Source organism: Balaenoptera musculus, chromosome 6 (assembly GCF_009873245.2).
Source record: "Balaenoptera musculus isolate JJ_BM4_2016_0621 chromosome 6, mBalMus1.pri.v3, whole genome shotgun sequence".
Classification (NCBI taxonomy): Eukaryota; Metazoa; Chordata; class Mammalia; order Artiodactyla; family Balaenopteridae; genus Balaenoptera; species Balaenoptera musculus.
The window spans coordinates 96,684,181-96,703,063 of NC_045790.1; the positions used below are offsets into that span (position 1 = coordinate 96,684,181).

Here is an 18,883-nt window from a genome sequence, read left to right on the forward strand (position 1 = left end):
TGCATCCGGTGGCCCATTTTTTATTGTTGTCCTTGTCGTTTAGGGCCCTGTGGGTGATCGAGGAGACCGCGGGGAACCAGGGGACCCTGGATACCCCGTAAGTATCGGAGCTCCTACCTGCTGGCAGCATCGGGAGTGTTATTAGAAGGCATTCCTTGGCCTGTATTTCCTGCAACCTGGAATTAGAACAGCCTTCGCCAGGAAACAGGCCTGTCCTTCCACCATTAGTGCCCAGGCTTTAAGCAACCCTCCCCCTCCCCGCAAGGGCTCAGGGCTTAGTTCACGCTGAAAGGGGAAGGGTCCAAGATCTTTCCCAAGGGAGGGAGAGGATGGGCGGGGCAGGGAGACCCCACCCCTCCAAGAACCTCAGCGTCCCCATCTGTGGCCGAGAGCCGCTCTCCCAACAGACGCAGTGTGGACAGGCCACTGAATGAGCACCAGGCCCCCCCCCCAAGCTCCCCCCACCTGCCAGCCCCCTAGGCTCTTCTCCGCCCCACCTTCATCCTCCCTGGCAGGGTCATTATTTCACCCATTTTGCAGATGAGGATGCTGAGACTCAGGGGGACAATGACACACGGCTAGGAAGAACAAGGGCTTTCTGGGGTCCTCCAGGCTGGAAGTTGTCCTGCCCGCCCCCCCCCCACAAGATGAGCCCCCTCACCTGTCTCTCCTTGACTTCCAGGGACAGGAGGGCGTACAAGGCCTCCGTGGAAATCCAGGCCAGCAGGGCCAACCCGTGAGTGGTGCTTCCTGTCCCATCCCCCTCCTGCCCTGAGCGGGGTGGTGGAGGAGCAGTGGGGGAATTAAAGAACTGGGCCTTTTAAAGCTTAAAGGGACCCTCCCTGCAGGAGGGCCTGGGGCAGCCCGTTCTGGTTTCTCCTGCCCTGACCCTGGGGGCACCCCCAGAGCCTGCACCCCCAAACCCCTCCCCACCCCTCCCCCCTCCAGGCGGAGACTGGCCACCCTCCCCAGGAGAGAATCCTGGGGCTGCCTTGCGTCATCTCACCTTGGTTTGCAGGGGCATCCGGGACCCCGGGGACGGCCGGGCCCCAAAGGATCGAAAGGGGACGAGGTAAGAGGCCCTGACGTCCACAGGGAAGGGAAAGAGACTGGCCCAGGCACACAGCACACGGGAGGGAGGGCTGGGGGTGCTGTGAGAAAGAGAGGGAACCACAGGGAAGGGCCCTGCAGGGTGTGGCCTGGCCAAGATCCCTTCAAACAGCCTAAAGGAGGGGGGATGACCAGCCCCATTTATAGGGCCTCCCGGAGGGAGACCACCTGTCAGGTCAGCCAGCGGTATTTGAACCCAGGGCAGTCAAGATCCAAAGCTGGCCTCTCTTTCCACGATGCCACACTGTAGAAAGAGAAAACTGGGAGAAGTGAAGTGAGGGGGTGTGGAGGAAGACACGGGGGTGGTGATGCTCGTGGAAGAATTCAGAGGCGGTGGAGAGGAGTTTCCTGCCTTGCACCCAGGGCTCCTGCATCTGCCTCCACTGAGGTTGGGCCAAGACTGCCTTAATGCCCTCAACTTCCCCCTAGGGGTGCACCCCTCCACCCGCAGAGCCACCCCCACCCCTCAGGGATAGCCACACTCATGGGGATTAAATAGACCAGCCAGCCGTGGGCTTCGCTCCCACCAGGAAGTTGCCAGGGCCTGGAGCCTCTGCAGCAGGGTTGCCAGTGAGGGCCCAGGACCCAGGGTTAGTGACAACGCTGGCAGGCCCCAAGGCCAGCCTTGACCTTGGGCTTCTGAGTCAGGATGCTTGGGCCCATTTGCAGATTCAGATGCCAAGGCCCAAGAAGTGGGGGGGCAGGCCCCAGCCACAGAAGGGTCCCCTTCCAGAGCTCCTAGTGTTCTGCACCTCCTCAAGGAAGCCCTCATTATGTGCCCCTTGATTTTTCAGGGACCAAAGGGAAAGCAAGGCAAGGCTGGGGGACCAGGACGGAGGGGGATCCAGGTGAGTGACTCACAGCTTCTCCTCTCCCACCCACCTCCCTGCCCTCCCCAGAAGCCCTCACCAGCTTCTTATTTACCCCCAGGGCCTGCAGGGGCTGCCGGGGCCTCGGGGCGTGGTGGGGAGACAGGGCCCCGAGGGTGTCGCTGGACCAGATGGGCTTCCTGGCCGGGACGGTCAAGCAGGACAGCAGGTGAGCAGAACTTGGGGTTAAGAGACGGTGTCCCCATTTGAGATGACGTGTGTGGGGGGGGGGGTGCCATAGGCCATGGGCCAGGAGGAGCGAGTTTGGAAACTTGGATGGGCAGAACCAGCACATGCAGAAGTTTCCTGCATGGGCAATGGCCTCATCCCTTGGGACCTGGGACCTGGGACTGTGGCCCATCTCACTGTCTCTCCTCCATGCCAGCACCCAGAGGGTCATACCCTGTCCAGCGAATAGAGCTTCTGGTTTTTAAGACCCTTCCCTTCCCCACCCATTTGTCCCGCTGGTCCAGCCATCCTCACACACAGGCAGTATGACCTCCATCCCTCAGTTTGACCTCCAGCTTCACCCAGGGTTCACCCAGGTTTTTGTTTTGTTTCGTTTTGTTTTGTTTTTTCTTTGGCTACGTTGGGTCTTCGTTGTTGCACGCAGGCTTTCTCTAGTTGTGGCGAGCGGGGGCTACTCTTTGTTGCGGTGCGCGGGCTTCTCATTGCGGTGTCTTCTCTTGTTGTGGAGCACGGGCTCAGTAGTTGTGGCTCGCGGGCTCTAGAGCGCAGGCTCAGTAGTTGTGGCGCATGGGCTTAGTCTCTCCGCGGCATGTGGGATCTTCCCGGACCAGGGCTCGAACCCGTGTCCCCTACACTGGCAGGCGGATTCTTAACCACTGCGCCACCAGGGAAGCCCTTCACCCAGGTTTTGAGTCATCCTGCCTCCTTGGCTGCCTATTTCCTGAAACATGAAAAATCCTCCTCTGCCCTCTTTCTTCACAGGGGGAGCAGGGAGACGATGGGGACCCTGGCCCCGTGGGCCCTGCTGGGAAGAGAGGAAATCCAGGTGTGGCTGGCTTGCCTGGAGCACAGGGACCCCCAGGATTCAAGGTCAGACACTTGTTAATCCCCTTACCCGCCCTCCACCCTTTCTGCCTTGGTACTAACTATAGTGACACCGACTGCAGTGCTGATGTGAGCGCCCATGTCCCAGGGCCTGTGTGAAAATGGAGTCCTCTTTCTCAGGGGTCCCTCCCCAAGCTTAAACTTGACTTAAAGGATAGTTTATCCAGGGAGCTGTAATACTGCCCCCTACCAGGCCCTTGACACTGTCAGCTATTTGTTGAGTTGTCCATGGGCGCCCTCTTGTGGGCCTTTGTGGAACAGTGCATGTTGCTGGCTCTGAGACCCTCCAAGGTATCTTTTTAGAAAGTTTCCTTGAGTGGTGGCGGTGGCAGCCCTGAGTCAGTCTGAGCCCAGGGCTAGACACTGAAGGGAAGATTGAGAGGAATGAATCAGACAGGGCTCTCGCCCTCTCTGAGCTTGAGGTTTAGTTAGAGAGAGGTTGGAACCCTCCATAAAGACAGCTGGCAGAGGGAGAGATGGCCTTGGCCCGTGGAGGATTTAAATGAGCAAGAAGGGACAGCGTGAATGGAGGTGTGGAGGTGGGGACTGCATGGCCTGTTGGGAAGAAACAATGAAGAGGAGAGGCATGTGGGGGAGTGGACGGAAAGTGGGCCTTGAATGCCAGAGAAAGAAAAGAGACTTTCCCCTTAAGGAGGCTGAAGTTTTGAGCACCCCTCCACCACCCCCAAGTCTATGCCTGTTGCCCCAGCACCCGGAGATGTTAACTGACCCTGTGGAATGGCTGTTCTGTCTCTCCAACTGCGCCTCCCCTCTCCTCGAGCCATTTTCTCCCTTTGACTGGTCATCTTGGTGTATTTCTTTAAGGGTGAAAGTGGGTTACCCGGGCAGCTGGGTCCCCCTGGCAAACGAGGGACAGAAGGCGGAACGGGGCTTCCTGGGAACCATGGGGAGCCTGGATCCAAAGGCCAGCCGGTGAGTGAGCCCCAGGGAACACACGTGTTCACACACACAGACCCAGAAGCCACCTTCCTGCTCTGTGACGAGGGCAGACCAGTACCCTCTGTGGGCACACATACTATTCTGCCTCCACTGCGGGCGGGGTTGGGGGTGGAAAAAAGCTGAGAAATGAGATATGAGCGGTCCCTTCAGAATGAGGAGAGGTGATCCCACCCAGAACTCTAAATAGCCTTAAACAGCCTTGTATCTATTAGAGAAATTGCATCTATAGTTTAAAAACTTCCCACAAAGGCTCAGATGACTTCACTGGTAAGTTCTAGTAATTGTTTGTGGAAGAAAAAAATACCAATTCTGCATAAACTCTTCCAGAAAATTGAAGAGGAGAAATATTTCCCAACACATTCTATGAGGTTAGCATTACCTTGATGTCAATGCCAGAAAAGGACATTACAAGAAAAGAAAACTACAAACCAATATACCTCATAACTATAGATACAAAAATTGTCAATACAATTTTAGAAAAATGGATCTAAGCATACATTAAAAGGATTGTACATCAAGATCAAGTGAGGTTTATCCCAGGAATGCAAGGATGGTATAACATTTGAAGGTAAATCAATGTAATTCACCGTATTAACAAACGAAAACAGAAAACCCAATTAATCATCTCAGTAGGTGCAAGAAAAGTAATTGATAAAATCCAACTCCATTTCTGATAAAAATTCTCAACAAACTTGGTAGAGCAAGGAACTTTCTCAACTTGATAAAGGGCATCCATGAAAAATCTATATTTAACATCATACTTAATAGTGAATGACTGGGACTTCCCTGGTGGTGCAGTGGATAAGGCTCCACACTCCCAACACAGGGGGCCCGGGTTTGATCCCTGGTCAGGGAACTAGATCCCACATGCATGCTGCAGCTAAGAGTTCACATGCTACAACTAAGGAGGCAGCGTGCCTCAACTAAGGAGCCAGCAAGCCACAACTAAGGAGCCTGCCTGCCACAACTAAGACCCGACCCAACCGAAAAAAAAAAAAGGGAATGACTGAATTCTTTCTCCCAAAGAGCAGAAACAAGTCAAAGATATCTGTTCTCACTACTTCTATTCAACATTGTATTGGCAGTTCTAGCCAATGCAGTAAGGCAAGAAAAATAAATAAAAGACATTCATATCAAAAAGGAAGAGGTGAAACTTTTCATCTGTAGACAAAATGGTTGTCTATGTAGAAAACCCAATAGAATCTACAATAAAGCTCCTAGAATTAGGGAGTTTTAGCAAGATAGCAGGACACCAGCTCAATATACTCAAATGACTTGTATATGCTAGCAAGAAGCAATCAGAATTTGAAATCTAAAGAGCAATACTATTTACAATAGCATAAAAATATGAAATACTTAGAGATACACATGACAATAGGTGTATAAGACATGTACACTGAAAAAACTATAAAGCGTTGTTGAGATAAATTGAGGAAGATCTAAATAAATGGAGATATTTACTGTGTTTATTGGTCAAGAGACTCAATATTGTTAAGATGTCAATTTTCCTCAAGTTGGTCTATAGATTCAACACAATCCCAATCAAAATCCCATCAAGCTTTTCTTGTAGAAAATAATAAGCTGATTCTAAAATTCATTTGGAAATGCAAAAGACCTAGAATAACCAAAACAACTTGGAAAAAGAAGAACAAAGTTGAAGGACTAACAGTAGTTGATTTCAAGACTTACAAAGCTACAGGAATCAAGAGGGTATGGTATTGCCATAAATATACTAATAGATCAAAGGAACAGAAAAAAGAATCCAGAAATGTATTCATTCACATACAGACAACTGATCTTTGACATAGGCGCAAAAGTAATTCAGTGGATACAGAATAGTGTTTTACAGCAATGGCTCCAGAACAATTGAATACTTCATACTGTGTACAAAAATTAACTCAACATGGATCATACACCTAAACGTAAAACCAAAAGTGCTAAAACTTCTACAAGAAAGTGTAAAAGAAAATCTTTGAGACCTTGGGTTATAAAAAGATTTCTCAGAAATGACACCAAAAGCATGATGCATAAAAGAAAATCTGATAAATTGGACATCATTGAAATTTAAAACTTTTGCTTCTCAAAAGGACACTGTTAAGAGAATGAAAAGATAAGCCACATACTAGGAGAAAGTGCAAAGCATATGTCTCGTAAAGGATTTATAGCCAGAATATATAAAGAACTCTCAAAACTCAATAGTAAGAAAATAAGCAGCCCAATTTTTAAAATTAGACAAAAGGTTTGAGTAGACACTTCAAAGAAGCTATACAGATGGCAAATAAGCACATGAAAACATCAATATCATTAGTCATTAGGCAAATGCTCATTATAACCACAATGAGATGCTACTGCACACCTTTGAATTTGAATGGAGAATATTTTTAAAGACTGATCATACTGATCCTTGGCAAGGATGTGGAGCAATGGGAACTCTCATACTCTGCTAATAGGAATGTAAAATTGTACGACCACTTTGGAAAACAGTTGAGCAGTTTCTTTAAAAGTTAAGCAACATGGGCTTCCCTGGTGGTGCAGTGGTTGAGAATCCTCCTGCCAATGCAGGGGACACGGGTTCGATCCCTGGTCCGGGAAGATCCCACATGCCATGGAGCAACTAAGTCCGTGAGCCACAACTACTGAGCCCGCGCTCCACAACTACTGAAGCCGCGCGCCTAGAGCCTGTGCTCCACAATGAGAGAAGCCACCGCAGTGAGAAGCCCGTGCACCGCAACGAAGAGTAGCCCCCGCTCACTGCAACTAGAGAAAGCCCGCACACAGCAACGAAGACCCAACACAGCCAAAAATAAATTAAAAAAAAAAAAAAAGTTAAGCAGCAACGAACCATATAACTCAGGCCTCTGGAATTGTACACCGTATCTGAATCTAGCACACTCCACAACATCTGTGTGACTTTGAGCAAGTTCCTGCCCTCTCTGAGTCTTTATTTCCTGGTCTGTGAATAGGCACATTGTGTCTCCCCAGGCTGATGTGGGAACACACAGGCATGGTGGTGCATGCAAAGTGCCTGGCACATAGCAGGCCCTCAGTTTTTAGGGGTTACTTTGAGGGGCCCATTCCTCAATAGAGCCTTTGGGATGGGTTGGGAAGTCTACAGGTCCTTCCACTGTCTTCCTTGAAGACCTGGGACAGGACATCCTGAGTGTTCTAGAGCATCCCCTGTGGAAGCCCAGAGCTGGCCTCCACTTTCCCATTTGACAGAGGGCACAGGCTCCTGCCCCGCTGGAGTCCAGGCTGACCTGGTGTCTGGTTTGTGAGCCATTCACACTCATCTGTTCGCTTCGAGGTGGAGTGGCTGATATCCCTGCAAGAAGGCAGGCCCAGGGGTCCTGCATGACTGGCCAGGCACCCTTGTCTTGGCCCACTCGCCCCATCTCATCCTATTCTCCCCACAGGGTGACTCTGGTGAGATGGGATTCCCAGGAATGGCTGGCCTCTTTGGACCCAAGGTACAGATCCCCATTCTACACTGTTCCTCTTGGGGTCCCATCCATCCACCTGCTTGTTCATTTATTCATTTATTCACTCAACAAATATTTCTTGAGCATTTGCAACGTGGGCTGGAACACAGCCAGGATCTAGCATGAACACCTGTGTCTCCCAGCACTCACATTCCAGCAGACCTGGGTTCTAAACCCAGCTCCACAATTCACCTGCTCTGTGCCTCAAGCAAGTTACTCGGTCTCTCCAAGCTTCAGTTTTCTCATCTATAAAATGGGTATAATAACAGCAAAGGGTTGTTACAATTAAGACCAGAGACCTACACCATTTAGCACCAAGCCAGCACTCTGGCACCTGCTGAATAATTGTGCACATTTGTTACTCTTCCTGGAGCCTCTCAGGTAAGGCGTCTCTTGACAGGGAGGGCAAAGGTTGGCCAGCCCTCGGGCGGCAGAGCGCTGGAGCCCTCACCCAGTGGCCACCCAGACACAGCAGCCCTTCCTCTGCCTTCCACAGGGCCCCCCAGGAGACATTGGCTTCAAAGGCATCCAGGGCCCTCGGGGGCCTCCTGGCTTGATGGTGAGTCCTCTCCGTGTCTGTCCCAGCAGGGACAGTTGTCCGAGGCCCAAGGCTGGCCAGCCATCAGCCGGGTGGCCGCCACTCCTGCTGCTTCAGCACTGAGCCCCTCTGCCCACAGTCTTCACTCCTGTTTCCATACCTTTGCTCATGCTGTTCCTGCCAGCTGGGCTGCCATCCTTTCCCCTTTCACTGCTCCCCCCGTCCGCTGGTGACGCCCCCCCAAGGCACATAGGACGGGCACAGGAGACGCATAGCCTGGCCCTCCTTGAGGAGGTCTCCCTTCCATCCCCTTGGGACACTCAGGCTGCCCTCTACCCTCCTGTCCCTGTGACTGTATTCCCCAGGCCCTGGGACAAGGACACACAAGCCTTTCTCTCTCCTTCAGGGGAAGGAAGGCATCATTGGGCCCCTAGGAATCCTGGGACCTTCAGGACGCCAGGTATGTGCAGGGGGCTGGCCAGGAAGACCGCTGGGGCAAGACTGTCTCTGTGACCCAGGGCCAGTCTGAGCCTCAGTTTCCCCATCCGGGAAGTGGGGCTTCCCCTCTGAGCCCCCTCTCACTGGGCCATGGTTTATTGCAGGGTCCGAAGGGCGACAAAGGCAGGCGAGGGGACTTGGTGAGTGGATGGGCTGGGGACAGTATGGCAGGGGGTACGGCAGGGTTGGGCTGGGGCAGGGGGCGGGCATGGCTCAGCCTGGTCCTCTGACTCTTTCTCCCTGCTTCTGCCCCTCCTCTAGGGATTGCAAGGTCCGAGGGTGAGTGGGCTGGGGTATGAGGGCTGGGGGGGACAGGGGAGTGGGAGGGACGGGCCCTCTGGGTTCCCCTGCCCATGACCAGGCATGTCCTTGGGCACGTTTTTCCCTGTGGGCCTCAATCTGTACCTGGGCCGCCATCGTGCCTGGGTCTCAGGTCGGCTGGAGGAGGCCTGGGCTGGGTGGGGGGATGAGAGGCCTTTGACCAGGGCCTCATTATTCTCCTCTTCCTCCAGGGTCCTCCCGGTCCCAGAGGGCAGCCCGGCCCACCGGTAGGTAGCTGTGTGCTCGGTACCCCTTGAACTGCAGGGCAGCAGGTGGGGTTCCTTTGAATGAGATCCAAGGCTGTGCTGGCAGCCTTCACAGGACTGGCCCTGACTTCACAGGCCAGGCCAGGCCTCCGGGACGGTGTGGCACAGCCCTGGTAGGGCCAGGCAGAGGCCAGCGTGGTGGGTTCTCTCACGCCCCGACAGCCCCTCCCGTCTCCCGACAGCCCCCGGGACTGTAGCACCCAGTCCCCATCAGATACAGACCCAGCCTCTTCTTTTGCAGGGTCCTCCAGGGAGCCCTATTCACTTTGTAAGTTGGAGAACATTCTCTGTTGCCTGCGCGGGGTAAGGCCTAGGGGGTGGTGTCGGGGGCGGGTGGCGGCAGTGGACCCCTCTCTGGCCAAGGTGGCCCTAAACTGCCCACGTCCTTTTGCCGCTCCATACTGGATCCTGGACCCTGAAGCAGCAGAAAGAGCCCTGGGCCGAGAGGCGGGATACCAAGCTTTTAGTCAAAATGCACCCCTGTCTATGAACCCAGGAAGACCTCCTACCGCTGGCTCCAGGGTCCTGTCGGTACACTGTACAGATCCGCTGACAACTCTTTAAGGTTCTGGTACCGATTCCAACCTGTGTGTGTTGGGAAGGGGGGGTCCCCCGCACCAACAAGCAACGCTGGGGACACCAGCTGGGTGTCCTACAATTCAGCTCAATCCTGACACTACTTGGCGTTAGCGTCAGATTCCGCAGGTTGAGGGCTCAGTCCTACAAGATTGCTGCTGGCTCCCCCATCCCCCAATCCCCATGTCCCTCACCACCCCCCTCGCCGCCCCCCTTCAGATTTGCCAGTGGCAAATCCAGGTGTCACCTGTGCTTCTGACCAACTGGCTGTAATCCAGAGGTTCCCACCATGCCCTCCTCGGGCTCCGTTAATTTGCTAGAGCGGCTCACAGAACTCATGGAAACATTTTACTTATTAGATTATTGGTTTATTATAAAAGGCTGTCACTGAGGAACCCCCAGATGGAAGATGTGCACAGGGCAAGGCATGGGGAAGGGGCTTCCCTGTTCTCCCCGAATCTCCGTGTGTTCACCAACCCGGAAGCCCTCTGCACCCAGTCCTTTTGGGATTTTATGCAGGCTTCATTACACAGACATGATTGATTAAACCATTGGCCACTGGTGATTGACTCAGCCTCCAGCCCCTCTCCCCTCCTTGGAGACAGTAGACCGTAAGTGAAAGTTCCAGCCCTCTGATCACACGGTTGGTTCCACCAACCACCAGCCCCCATCCTTAGGCTACTTATGAGCAGTCCAAAAGTCACCTCATTAATGCAGCAAAAGATACCCTATTCCAGGAGACTCCAGGGGTTCTAGGAGCTCTGTGCCAGGAACGGGATTGAAGACCAAATATATATTTCTTATTATAAATCATAATATCCCAGAGTCCTTCCAGCTCAGATTCTGAGTCCAAAGAGGGTCGGGCAAGGTGGCAGGTCAGGCCCCTGTGTTCCCCCCTGGTGGGTACCCTGGCCTGTATGAAAGCATGGCCCCCTCCCAAGCCCTCTGACAGTTCCGTCTCCGTTTTACCACGGCGATGATTGATAGAAGCGGGCCCCGACGGCGTTCCCGGGAATGGCCAAGGGGAAGGACTGAATGGAGGAGGATCCCCCGGGCCGCGAGCTGCTCGGAATGCCTGTTCTTCTCACCTCTCTGCGCTCACCGTCCGTCCCTCTGCCTCGTCCACAAAAATGGAATGACAGCCCTGGCCTCTTCCTCCACACCTTTCCTTCTTCATTCAGTAGAAGGAAGCCAGCTAGGGGGAGGTGAAGAGATCTAAGAAAAACCTTTTCCCTCTGAAAAAATGGGAAATGAGAGGGTTTTGAGTTTTTTTTGAATAATAACTAATATATTCAGTGCTTGTTATATGCCAGACAGCATTAGAAGTGCTTTTCACGTATTAACTCATTTATTCCTCTCAACAGTTCTGAGAGAGTTTTATTGTCATGCCCATTATCGGGATGAGACAACTGAGGCAAAGAGAGGTTAAGCAACTTGCCCAGATTGTGCAGTTAGTAAGTAGCAAGGCTGGGATTTGAACTGGAGAAGTACCTCCAGAGTCCTGGCCCCAGACCCCAATCCTGCGCTTTACTCACTGTCAGATTCTCCCCCTCACTACATTCATGGCAAGACCGTGGCTGTGTTTCTGGCAAGCCCAGCGCCAGGGATGGAGCTACAAGTGTATGTGAGACAATTACAGTGCAAGCCAAAGGGGAGACACGGGGACTGTGGGAATGTAGAGAAAGGGGTCCACACCCAGCCTGGGGGACAGAAACGTCAGGAAAGAGTTCCCATGGCAGCTGGCATCTATAGGATGAGCGTAGGGCAGGGTTTCTCAACTGCAGCGCTGTTGACATTTGGAACCAGATGGTTCGTTGCTATGAGTGATTGTCCTGTGCGTTGTAGGATGTTAGCAGCATCCTGACCTCCACCCACTACATGCCAGTAGCGTCCCCTCCTCCAGTTGTGACAGCCCCTAAAGTCTCGAGATACTGCCAAATGTCCACTGGGGGCAGCATCGCCCCTGGCTGAGTACCGCTGGAATAGTAAATGGAATGATGGAGGGAGGGAAGAAGCAATGGGAACAGCATGTGCAAAGGCCCAGTGGCTAGATAGAGCATGGTACTTAGGAACTTAGAAGTTCAATAGTGTGTCTGGTGCACGGAGCACGTGTGGGAGAGAGAAGAGAGGCAGGGCCAGAGACTGCAGCACTCAGTCCAGGTCTTGTAACCATGCTGAGGAGTTTGGACTTAATCCTGAGAGCGTTGGAGCACTATGGAAGTGCCTGGAGGAAGGGAGCGGAAGGGCCTGTTTGCAAGGGGAAGAAGGAGAGAGTTCCACCGAAGGCGTGCTGTTGGCCACGATCCTGCCAGGGAAGGTGGGGTGGGAGGGCTCTTGCTCAGACCCTGGAGCTCCCACTTGGTGGGTGTGTGGGGACCAGGAGATACACCCTGTCTTCTCCCTGCACAGCAACAAGATGACCTTGGGGCAGCTTTCCAGACGTGGATGGACACTAGTGGAGCACTGAGAGCAGAGGTACCACCAGGGGCCCTGCCCACATGGGGTCCCTTCCTGGGGGAAACAGAAATGATGGCCCATGTGTGGTCAGTGCCCTCCATGTGGCCCACACTGAGTGATTCATGGCCAGAGCAGGGGCCAGAAACAGGCCTGAGCCCTTTCTCTTTCCTCCAGAGCCCTTTCCTCCTGAGTCAGGAAGAGATGCTCACCTGGGTCCAGAGCCCACAGCAGCTTCCGTGGTTCAGTTCCACAACCCGCCAGGAGCAAGAAGCTCATTGTCAGTCCACAGGCTCTGCTAAGACCCTGACCAGTGATCAACTCAGCCCCAGGATATGAGGCTGAGCAGGGCCTCAGGTGTCCTCTAGTCAAGCCCTGTCAGGAGTGCCCTTTGCTGCTTTGCCTCCTTCCCGCGATGGGGAACTCACTACCTCCCAGCTCAGACCTTCAGACGTTTCCATCTGTGCCCTGAGCAGGATGCTGGGCAGAGGTGATGCCGAGATGGCTCTCTCAGGCCTCATGATCCAGGGGGATGGGCAGATGGAAAGGCCCGTTATCTTCCTTCCATTCTGGGGGTCAGTGGAAAGTCCTTCACCAACCCCTTCCCGAGGGATTTGGGACCACTCCCTTGACTCCTCGCTCACGGGGACCTTCCTGTTCTGCACAGGATCCAGGCTGACCCTCTACTCCTCTCAAGCCTCCAGGCCCTCCTGGCAGATCTGACCCCACCCGTCCCTGGTCCCCAGTTTCTTTATTTGTTAAGTGGAGGGAGACCCAAGTGTGCCCCCTGCTGGGAACTCGGATGTCTCCTCGGTAGCAAGATCTTGGGGCTGTGGAGGCTCGGACCTCCGGCCAGGCCAGGACCTCAAGAGGCCGGTGGCCACCCTCTCTCCCCGCGACAGGGTTACAGCCATCCGGACCGGCTGGTGCTGGACCAGGGAGGGGAGATCTTTAAAACCTTACACTACCTCAGCAACCTCGTCCAGAGCATTAAGACGCCCCTGGGCACCAAAGAGAACCCCGCCCGGGTCTGCCGGGACCTCTTGGATTGTGAGCAGAAGATGGTGGACGGTACGAGGGCCTGTGGGGTCTCAGGCGAGGGCTTCCTGCCCCAGGGGCGGGGCAGGGCGGGGCAGGGGGCTCCGGGAGGAGCTGGGGGGATGGTGCGTTAGAGTCTCCACTCCACTGGGCCAGGTGTCTGTCCTTGGGGAGGCAGTCATTTATTCACTCAGCAGACAGTCACGGAGCCCCACGATGTGCCAAGGGCTTGTGCTTCCCGGGGTGTGGGGATGTAGGGGGAAACACAGAGGAGTGGTCCCACCCCTCCAGAGCCCACAGATCCACAAGCTGTCCCATTTCCGTGCAATGGGACAAGAGCTGTGGCAGAAAAAGCCCCCAGGGCCAGGAGGGGACCCCATCATAGCTTCCCTGCAGAGCCAGGATTCCCCCTTTCAGTCTGCACCTCATCCAAGTCTCTTCTCTCTCTCTGTGAGCTGATGTGGTGCCGTGGAAGGACCACAGTTTTGGAGGCAGAGAGACCGGAGTTCGAAGGTCAGCCCTGCCTCTGACCAGCTCTGTGAGCTGGGCAAGCCACCCTTCTCTCCGCTGAGCGAGAAGGTGGACGAGTGGCCAGCTGTCCTACTCTTTCAGCTCTGGGGCCTTTGGCTCCCTTGGAAACCCAAAGGGGAAACCAAGTGCCAGCAGAAGTGCCTGGTTGATGGGGTAGAAGCCCTGACTCCCACCAAGCTCTAGGAGGATCACTAGCCTTGGCGGTGAAACCATTCAATTAAACGATCCCTAAATCCCTTGGGCAAGTGACTCAGCCTCTCTCAACCTCAGTTGTCCCCTCTGTAAAATGGACGCTACTCAATAGCGACATGGGCAAGGGCTCCACCACGTGGCCCCTCCGGGGACTCTGCCAGCTGTGAGCTCTGCCCAGAGGGTTTCCTTCCATCTCTGCGGCTCATAGAATCCCTTTTCTGCCCACCCTCCCCGACGTCATGTCCAACTGGGGCTCAGCGGGTCACAGGGTGTGGGGTCCACCTGCAGAGCCAAGCCCCGGGTTCCTCCCCACATATATATATACCACCCCCATCCCATGCTGCCTGCAGGTACCTACTGGGTGGATCCAAACCTTGGCTGCTCGTCCGACACCATCGAAGTCTCCTGCAACTTCACACATGGTGGACAGACGTGTCTCAAGCCCATCACGGCCTCCAAGGTAGCCATCTGCTCCCCAGCCCCCACTGGATGGCCCTCTCTACACCCCCCTGCCCCCTGCCCGGGACCACAGCCCACCCAGGTTTGGGACTGAGCCTTGACTATCTTGCTACGTGGCCTTGAGAAAGTCATCTCCTCTTTCTGAATCCCAGTTCCTCATCTGTACATTGGGGATGAATTGTTCAAAATCCATAGTTTCCAAGCCCTTTTGAGTTGTGTGATGCTAACGGTTCTTTCTTCAAATAGAACTTTCTGCCTAATATCTAAGATGGTGGAGTTAGCCAAGCTGGCCTGGCTTGGACAGCCATGACCATCAGCACAAAATAAATCAGTGTGATGCTCACCTGGGATATGTGTTCCGGGGTTGTATGTGCAAATATGTAACTCATGTTCCGTGCCCGCTTACCATGTGCCAGTCTCTGGGCTGAGAATTTTCTCTGTACCGTCACCCCCATTTCTATTAACGATAACCACAGAAAAACTAATTTATTTGCAAATTAAGTCTAGTTTCAATAAATTTGATTATTTACATAAGTGCAGCAAGAAGAGTGATTGACAACATAGGCTCTTTGCTGCTTTGCTGGAACCTTTCATAATGAGTCTCAGATTGAACTTTTAAAAGCCTCTCCAGGCCAGGTAGCCAAGCCAAGAACTTACCATCAGACTTTGCCTGGAATACCTATAGATTTGGGTGAATTTCTCTCTTCTTAAAGTCCTCAAAATATCCTGAGATTCCTGTACCTGCCAGGAAGTGACCTTCCTAACTCACCTGGTAAGGCTGCTGGGAACCCTGTAATCAAGGTAACAGGCCGATTTTTCTAAGGGGCTTTATTGGCTCCATAAAGTCAACCTTAGTTCCTTAAGTGATCTGGTCATATCTGAGTCTGTTTATGTCTCTCTCAAATATGACATTCCATTCATAGCCTTGGTGATAACCAGTATTTCCAATTGTGTCCTGTTACAAGGAGAATAGATTCTCATTGAACTTATGCAAATAATTATACTGCCATGAGAATACTCACCAAGAGCTTCTGAATTCTAGAAGGATCAGGTAGGGAGAAACAGCAATTGTTTCATCTTTGTTCACAAAGGTGTACTTCACAAAATGGCTGTAATTCATTGCTAGCTTAAGAGAAAAGTTTTCCTTAAATGTGGAAACAGAGATTAAAGAACTGCCAATGTTTCCAAAAAAGTCATAAAAAGTTATAATCATCCTCATCAGTTCATTCAGTCCTATGTAATTGATCCTTGATCTTGATCTTTTGTTAGCAGTTTCATGAATCCAATTTTTCCTTAGAGTTCTATAAATTCTTACCCATTCAATGGTATGATTTAAAAGTTATCAGAAACCTGTACTTGTCAGAGTCCTTTCCATGAATCTCCTTGAAGATGAAGCACTTTTGCAAAGGCATCGGAGTAAAACAATAATTATAAAAGATAAAAGACTGACAAAAGAATGACATTTTTATTTTTATTTTTATTTTTTTTTTTCATGTAATGTCTGAAACATTTATATTAACATATTTCCATACATAATTCCATACAAATACAAATATAAGATTTTTAGAAATTTCATGTAAGAATGACATTTTTAAATGCCTGTGGTTAAAGATCTGATGGGAGTTCATTATGATGCAGTTGACAAGGAAATTTGGTTATTTCTGTGACACACAACATTTTAAAATGATAGCTGGAGTTATAGATAGATAACATAACATATCAGACTTTGAGGAATTTCATATTATTTCTGGAACACCATATTAATAACATATACCCATTCAAGGATATCCATAAAGAAGGTGTATTTCTTACTTGACAATGTTTCCCATGTGATTTAACATATCAAATAAGCCTAATTAGTTTAATGTTTCTCTTTTTATAAGGAAAGAGATGGATCTTTTGAGATGTTCCAACAATCCTCTGGAAAACCCCAGTTACTTCCAAGTCAAAAAGTCTTCATTTAGAACTTGATTTTGGGAAGTCTGTCAAAAATATCAAAGGTTTTGGACACTTAACTAAATAGAATCACAGATCATTATGAAAAAATGCTTAATTATCTACTTAGCCAAAGTGACAAAAGATTTTAAAAGCAAATACAGATGGTTACATAGTTGTGAGAAAACTTAGCTCTTTTGATATTGAGAAGATTGTGTCTTCTAGGTAACTAAAGACCTCATTAAGGCAACATGAAGCACAGGAAATTATTTTGATAAAACCCAAAATCTTTGCTTTCTAGCCAGATTACTTAAAAGGTAAAGAAAAACTTCATAATCTCTTAACAGGAGCAGACCAATACTCCAAGAAAACTTTGTCCTTATAGCAGATGAAGAAAATTACATAAGCACATTATTGATATTAAAGCTTATTAAAAAAAAAACTCTTATAATAACAGTCCAATTTTAGCCAACTTGATCACACAAGGTAAAGTTCTTTTTCTCTCTCCTGACAACATGCTTAAACTACCTACAAAATCTTCATTAGACAGTAGACAAAGTCAGCCATCATCCCAAGCTAATTTTCTTTTGTAATAGAGATAACATGGATTTATTTGACTAGTAAACCCTGGAAAAGTTATTTATCTGCAGTATATTTAATGCTGATAACTATGAAGACATACCTATTTTAATTAAAACAAACTTAGACTGGCTTTTATTTACCAAAAATTATCCCAGATCATGTGAACTTGAAAAACATTTGGATTAGTTTCTATATTTCTGAGTTCTAGGAATACCTAATTCATAAGTGCTTATTTTTAAGCCAGTTAAACAGAGCTCTTTTACAAATTAATTTTGGCAATACCATTCAGAGGTAGAGAGAAAGAAAAAAATCACATATACATCCAGAGACTTACATAAACAAACAGAGACACTGAGATGCTATAGCTTCCACTCCAAAATTTTAGCCATGAATCAGGTACAACAATATAAAACTTACTAGTTTATAAATAACATTTGACTCCAAATTGTGTCTGACAGGCAGAACAAAGTTACCTGCTCCAGTGGCTAATGTTTTTTACTAGTATTTGTGGAGATGACTTTTAAGATGTGTATTTGTTCTTGACAAGTAATATTAAGGAGGCTGCGGACTAGATTTTGAGTAAGAGAGCTTTTATAGCAGTTTGTATTTTAAAAGGCCTCTTCCCCCATTTTTTTTTGTTCAGCCTCAGGCAATTGTGGGTAGAGTTTTAGTTACCTCCTGGGGTGTTTCCATTTCAAAGATTTAATCTTCAAGGGACAGAGAAAAAAATGTAAATTTTCTTCTAGGAGTTTTAGTGCCTTTTGTATGGTTTTGGCAGTTCCAATAAAATGTTGTAGCACCACCCTATAATTAGGGGAGTGTGCTGTAAAAATAATTCTCTGCCCATCAGCAGGACTAGCATCTTGGCAGTCATGGTAACAAAATAATAATAATAATAATAATAATTCTTTGGGTCAAATGGGGCCTCTTCAGAGTTGAAAATGAAGAGGGGTCATTTAGATCACCACGACCATGGAAATGGTAAACCCACTGGACCATGCCAATTTTGCGCAGCAGGAGATGGGCCTCATCTTAATGTTTTCCATTCACTGTGAGCCTTAGCAGTGATCACTGTGATGGAAGGATGCAACCATGCCAGGAATAAACACCCAAAAAGAGTAAGGGCCCTGGTAGAATTATCAGTGGCTCTAGGGGCCTTTGCCGTCCCTGGTCCCTCTTCCTCATCCTAGATGCCTGGATAACCCCGTCAACTTTTCCCTTGGCAGCAGGGATGCCTTATAAAGTGTGTTTCTTGGTTCTGCCGAGGGGAAAGCCGAGGGGGCTGAGGAAACAAGCATATAGCCCGGATGGATCTTTAAGAAAATTATGGATTTTAGGGTCTTTAGAGGTATTGGCCAGTTGTTGAATTTTGGCAGCCTTGAGTAACAATTGAGAGCCTGTAACAAACAAACAAACAAAAATCCCAAAATAGCCAATTGGTTCCCCTCTCTCCTTCCTGCTACATAAAATATTTAAGAAAAATTTGAATTTCAGTTAAGGTATAGTTTTTTATCTCAGTTTCTACTTCCTGATTTTCTCCTGTTATCTTAAACTGACGTGTTGTTACTGGAAAATTTTGGATGGCATCACTGTGAACCGTCTTCATAGCTCGCTGCTTTCCTTCCCAGGGTGTTCCAAGAGACCTCTCTGGGACTGAGGTCTGCTTCCACTATCATGATATGCACGGGGTCTTTGGGGAAAGCCCTTAGGCCTCTAGTGTCATACCAGAGCCTTGGCATGTTGGTATACCCCCAGGATGCTTCCATGGGGTTTTGCATTAATCAAGGAGCTGGTGCACCTCCTCAGGGTTCTTAGGAGGTGCTGGCATCAGATTTTTAGGCCATTTATATTTGCCCAATAATTTTTTTTTAACATCTTTATCGGAGTATAATTGCTTTATAATGCTGTGTTAGTTTCTGCTTTATAACAAAGTGAATCAGCTATACATATACATATATCCCCATATCTCCTCCCTCTTGCGTCACCCTCTCACCCTCCCTA

At 50.0% G+C, this 18,883-nt stretch overlaps 1 protein-coding gene across 7 annotated transcripts in view; it reads left to right on the forward strand.

Moving 5' to 3' along the window:
• COL27A1 (collagen type XXVII alpha 1 chain) overlaps nt 1–18,883 on the forward strand; it is a 144,966-nt gene that overhangs the window by 121,322 nt on the left and 4,761 nt on the right. For 2 of the 7 annotated variants that reach the window (XM_036854957.1, XM_036854956.1), the window contains exons 43-59: nt 44–97; nt 683–736; nt 1,019–1,072; nt 1,905–1,958; nt 2,041–2,148; nt 2,931–3,038; nt 3,879–3,986; nt 7,427–7,480; nt 7,989–8,051; nt 8,437–8,490; nt 8,633–8,668; nt 8,790–8,807; nt 9,041–9,076; nt 9,357–9,383; nt 12,101–12,166; nt 13,048–13,216; nt 14,257–14,366. In XM_036854957.1, coding sequence (XP_036710852.1) covers nt 44–97; nt 683–736; nt 1,019–1,072; nt 1,905–1,958; nt 2,041–2,148; nt 2,931–3,038; nt 3,879–3,986; nt 7,427–7,480; nt 7,989–8,051; nt 8,437–8,490; nt 8,633–8,668; nt 8,790–8,807; nt 9,041–9,076; nt 9,357–9,383; nt 12,101–12,166; nt 13,048–13,216; nt 14,257–14,366 — 1,173 coding nt within the window. Of the gene's footprint in view, nt 1–43; nt 98–682; nt 737–948; nt 1,073–1,904; nt 1,959–2,040; nt 2,149–2,930; nt 3,039–3,878; nt 3,987–7,426; nt 7,481–7,988; nt 8,052–8,436; nt 8,491–8,632; nt 8,669–8,789; nt 8,808–9,040; nt 9,077–9,356; nt 9,384–9,536; nt 9,681–12,100; nt 12,167–13,047; nt 13,217–14,256; nt 14,367–18,883 lie in introns of those variants that run through there. The other 5 variants (XR_005020261.1, XR_005020262.1, XM_036854959.1 and 2 more) reach the window with 5 other exon arrangements.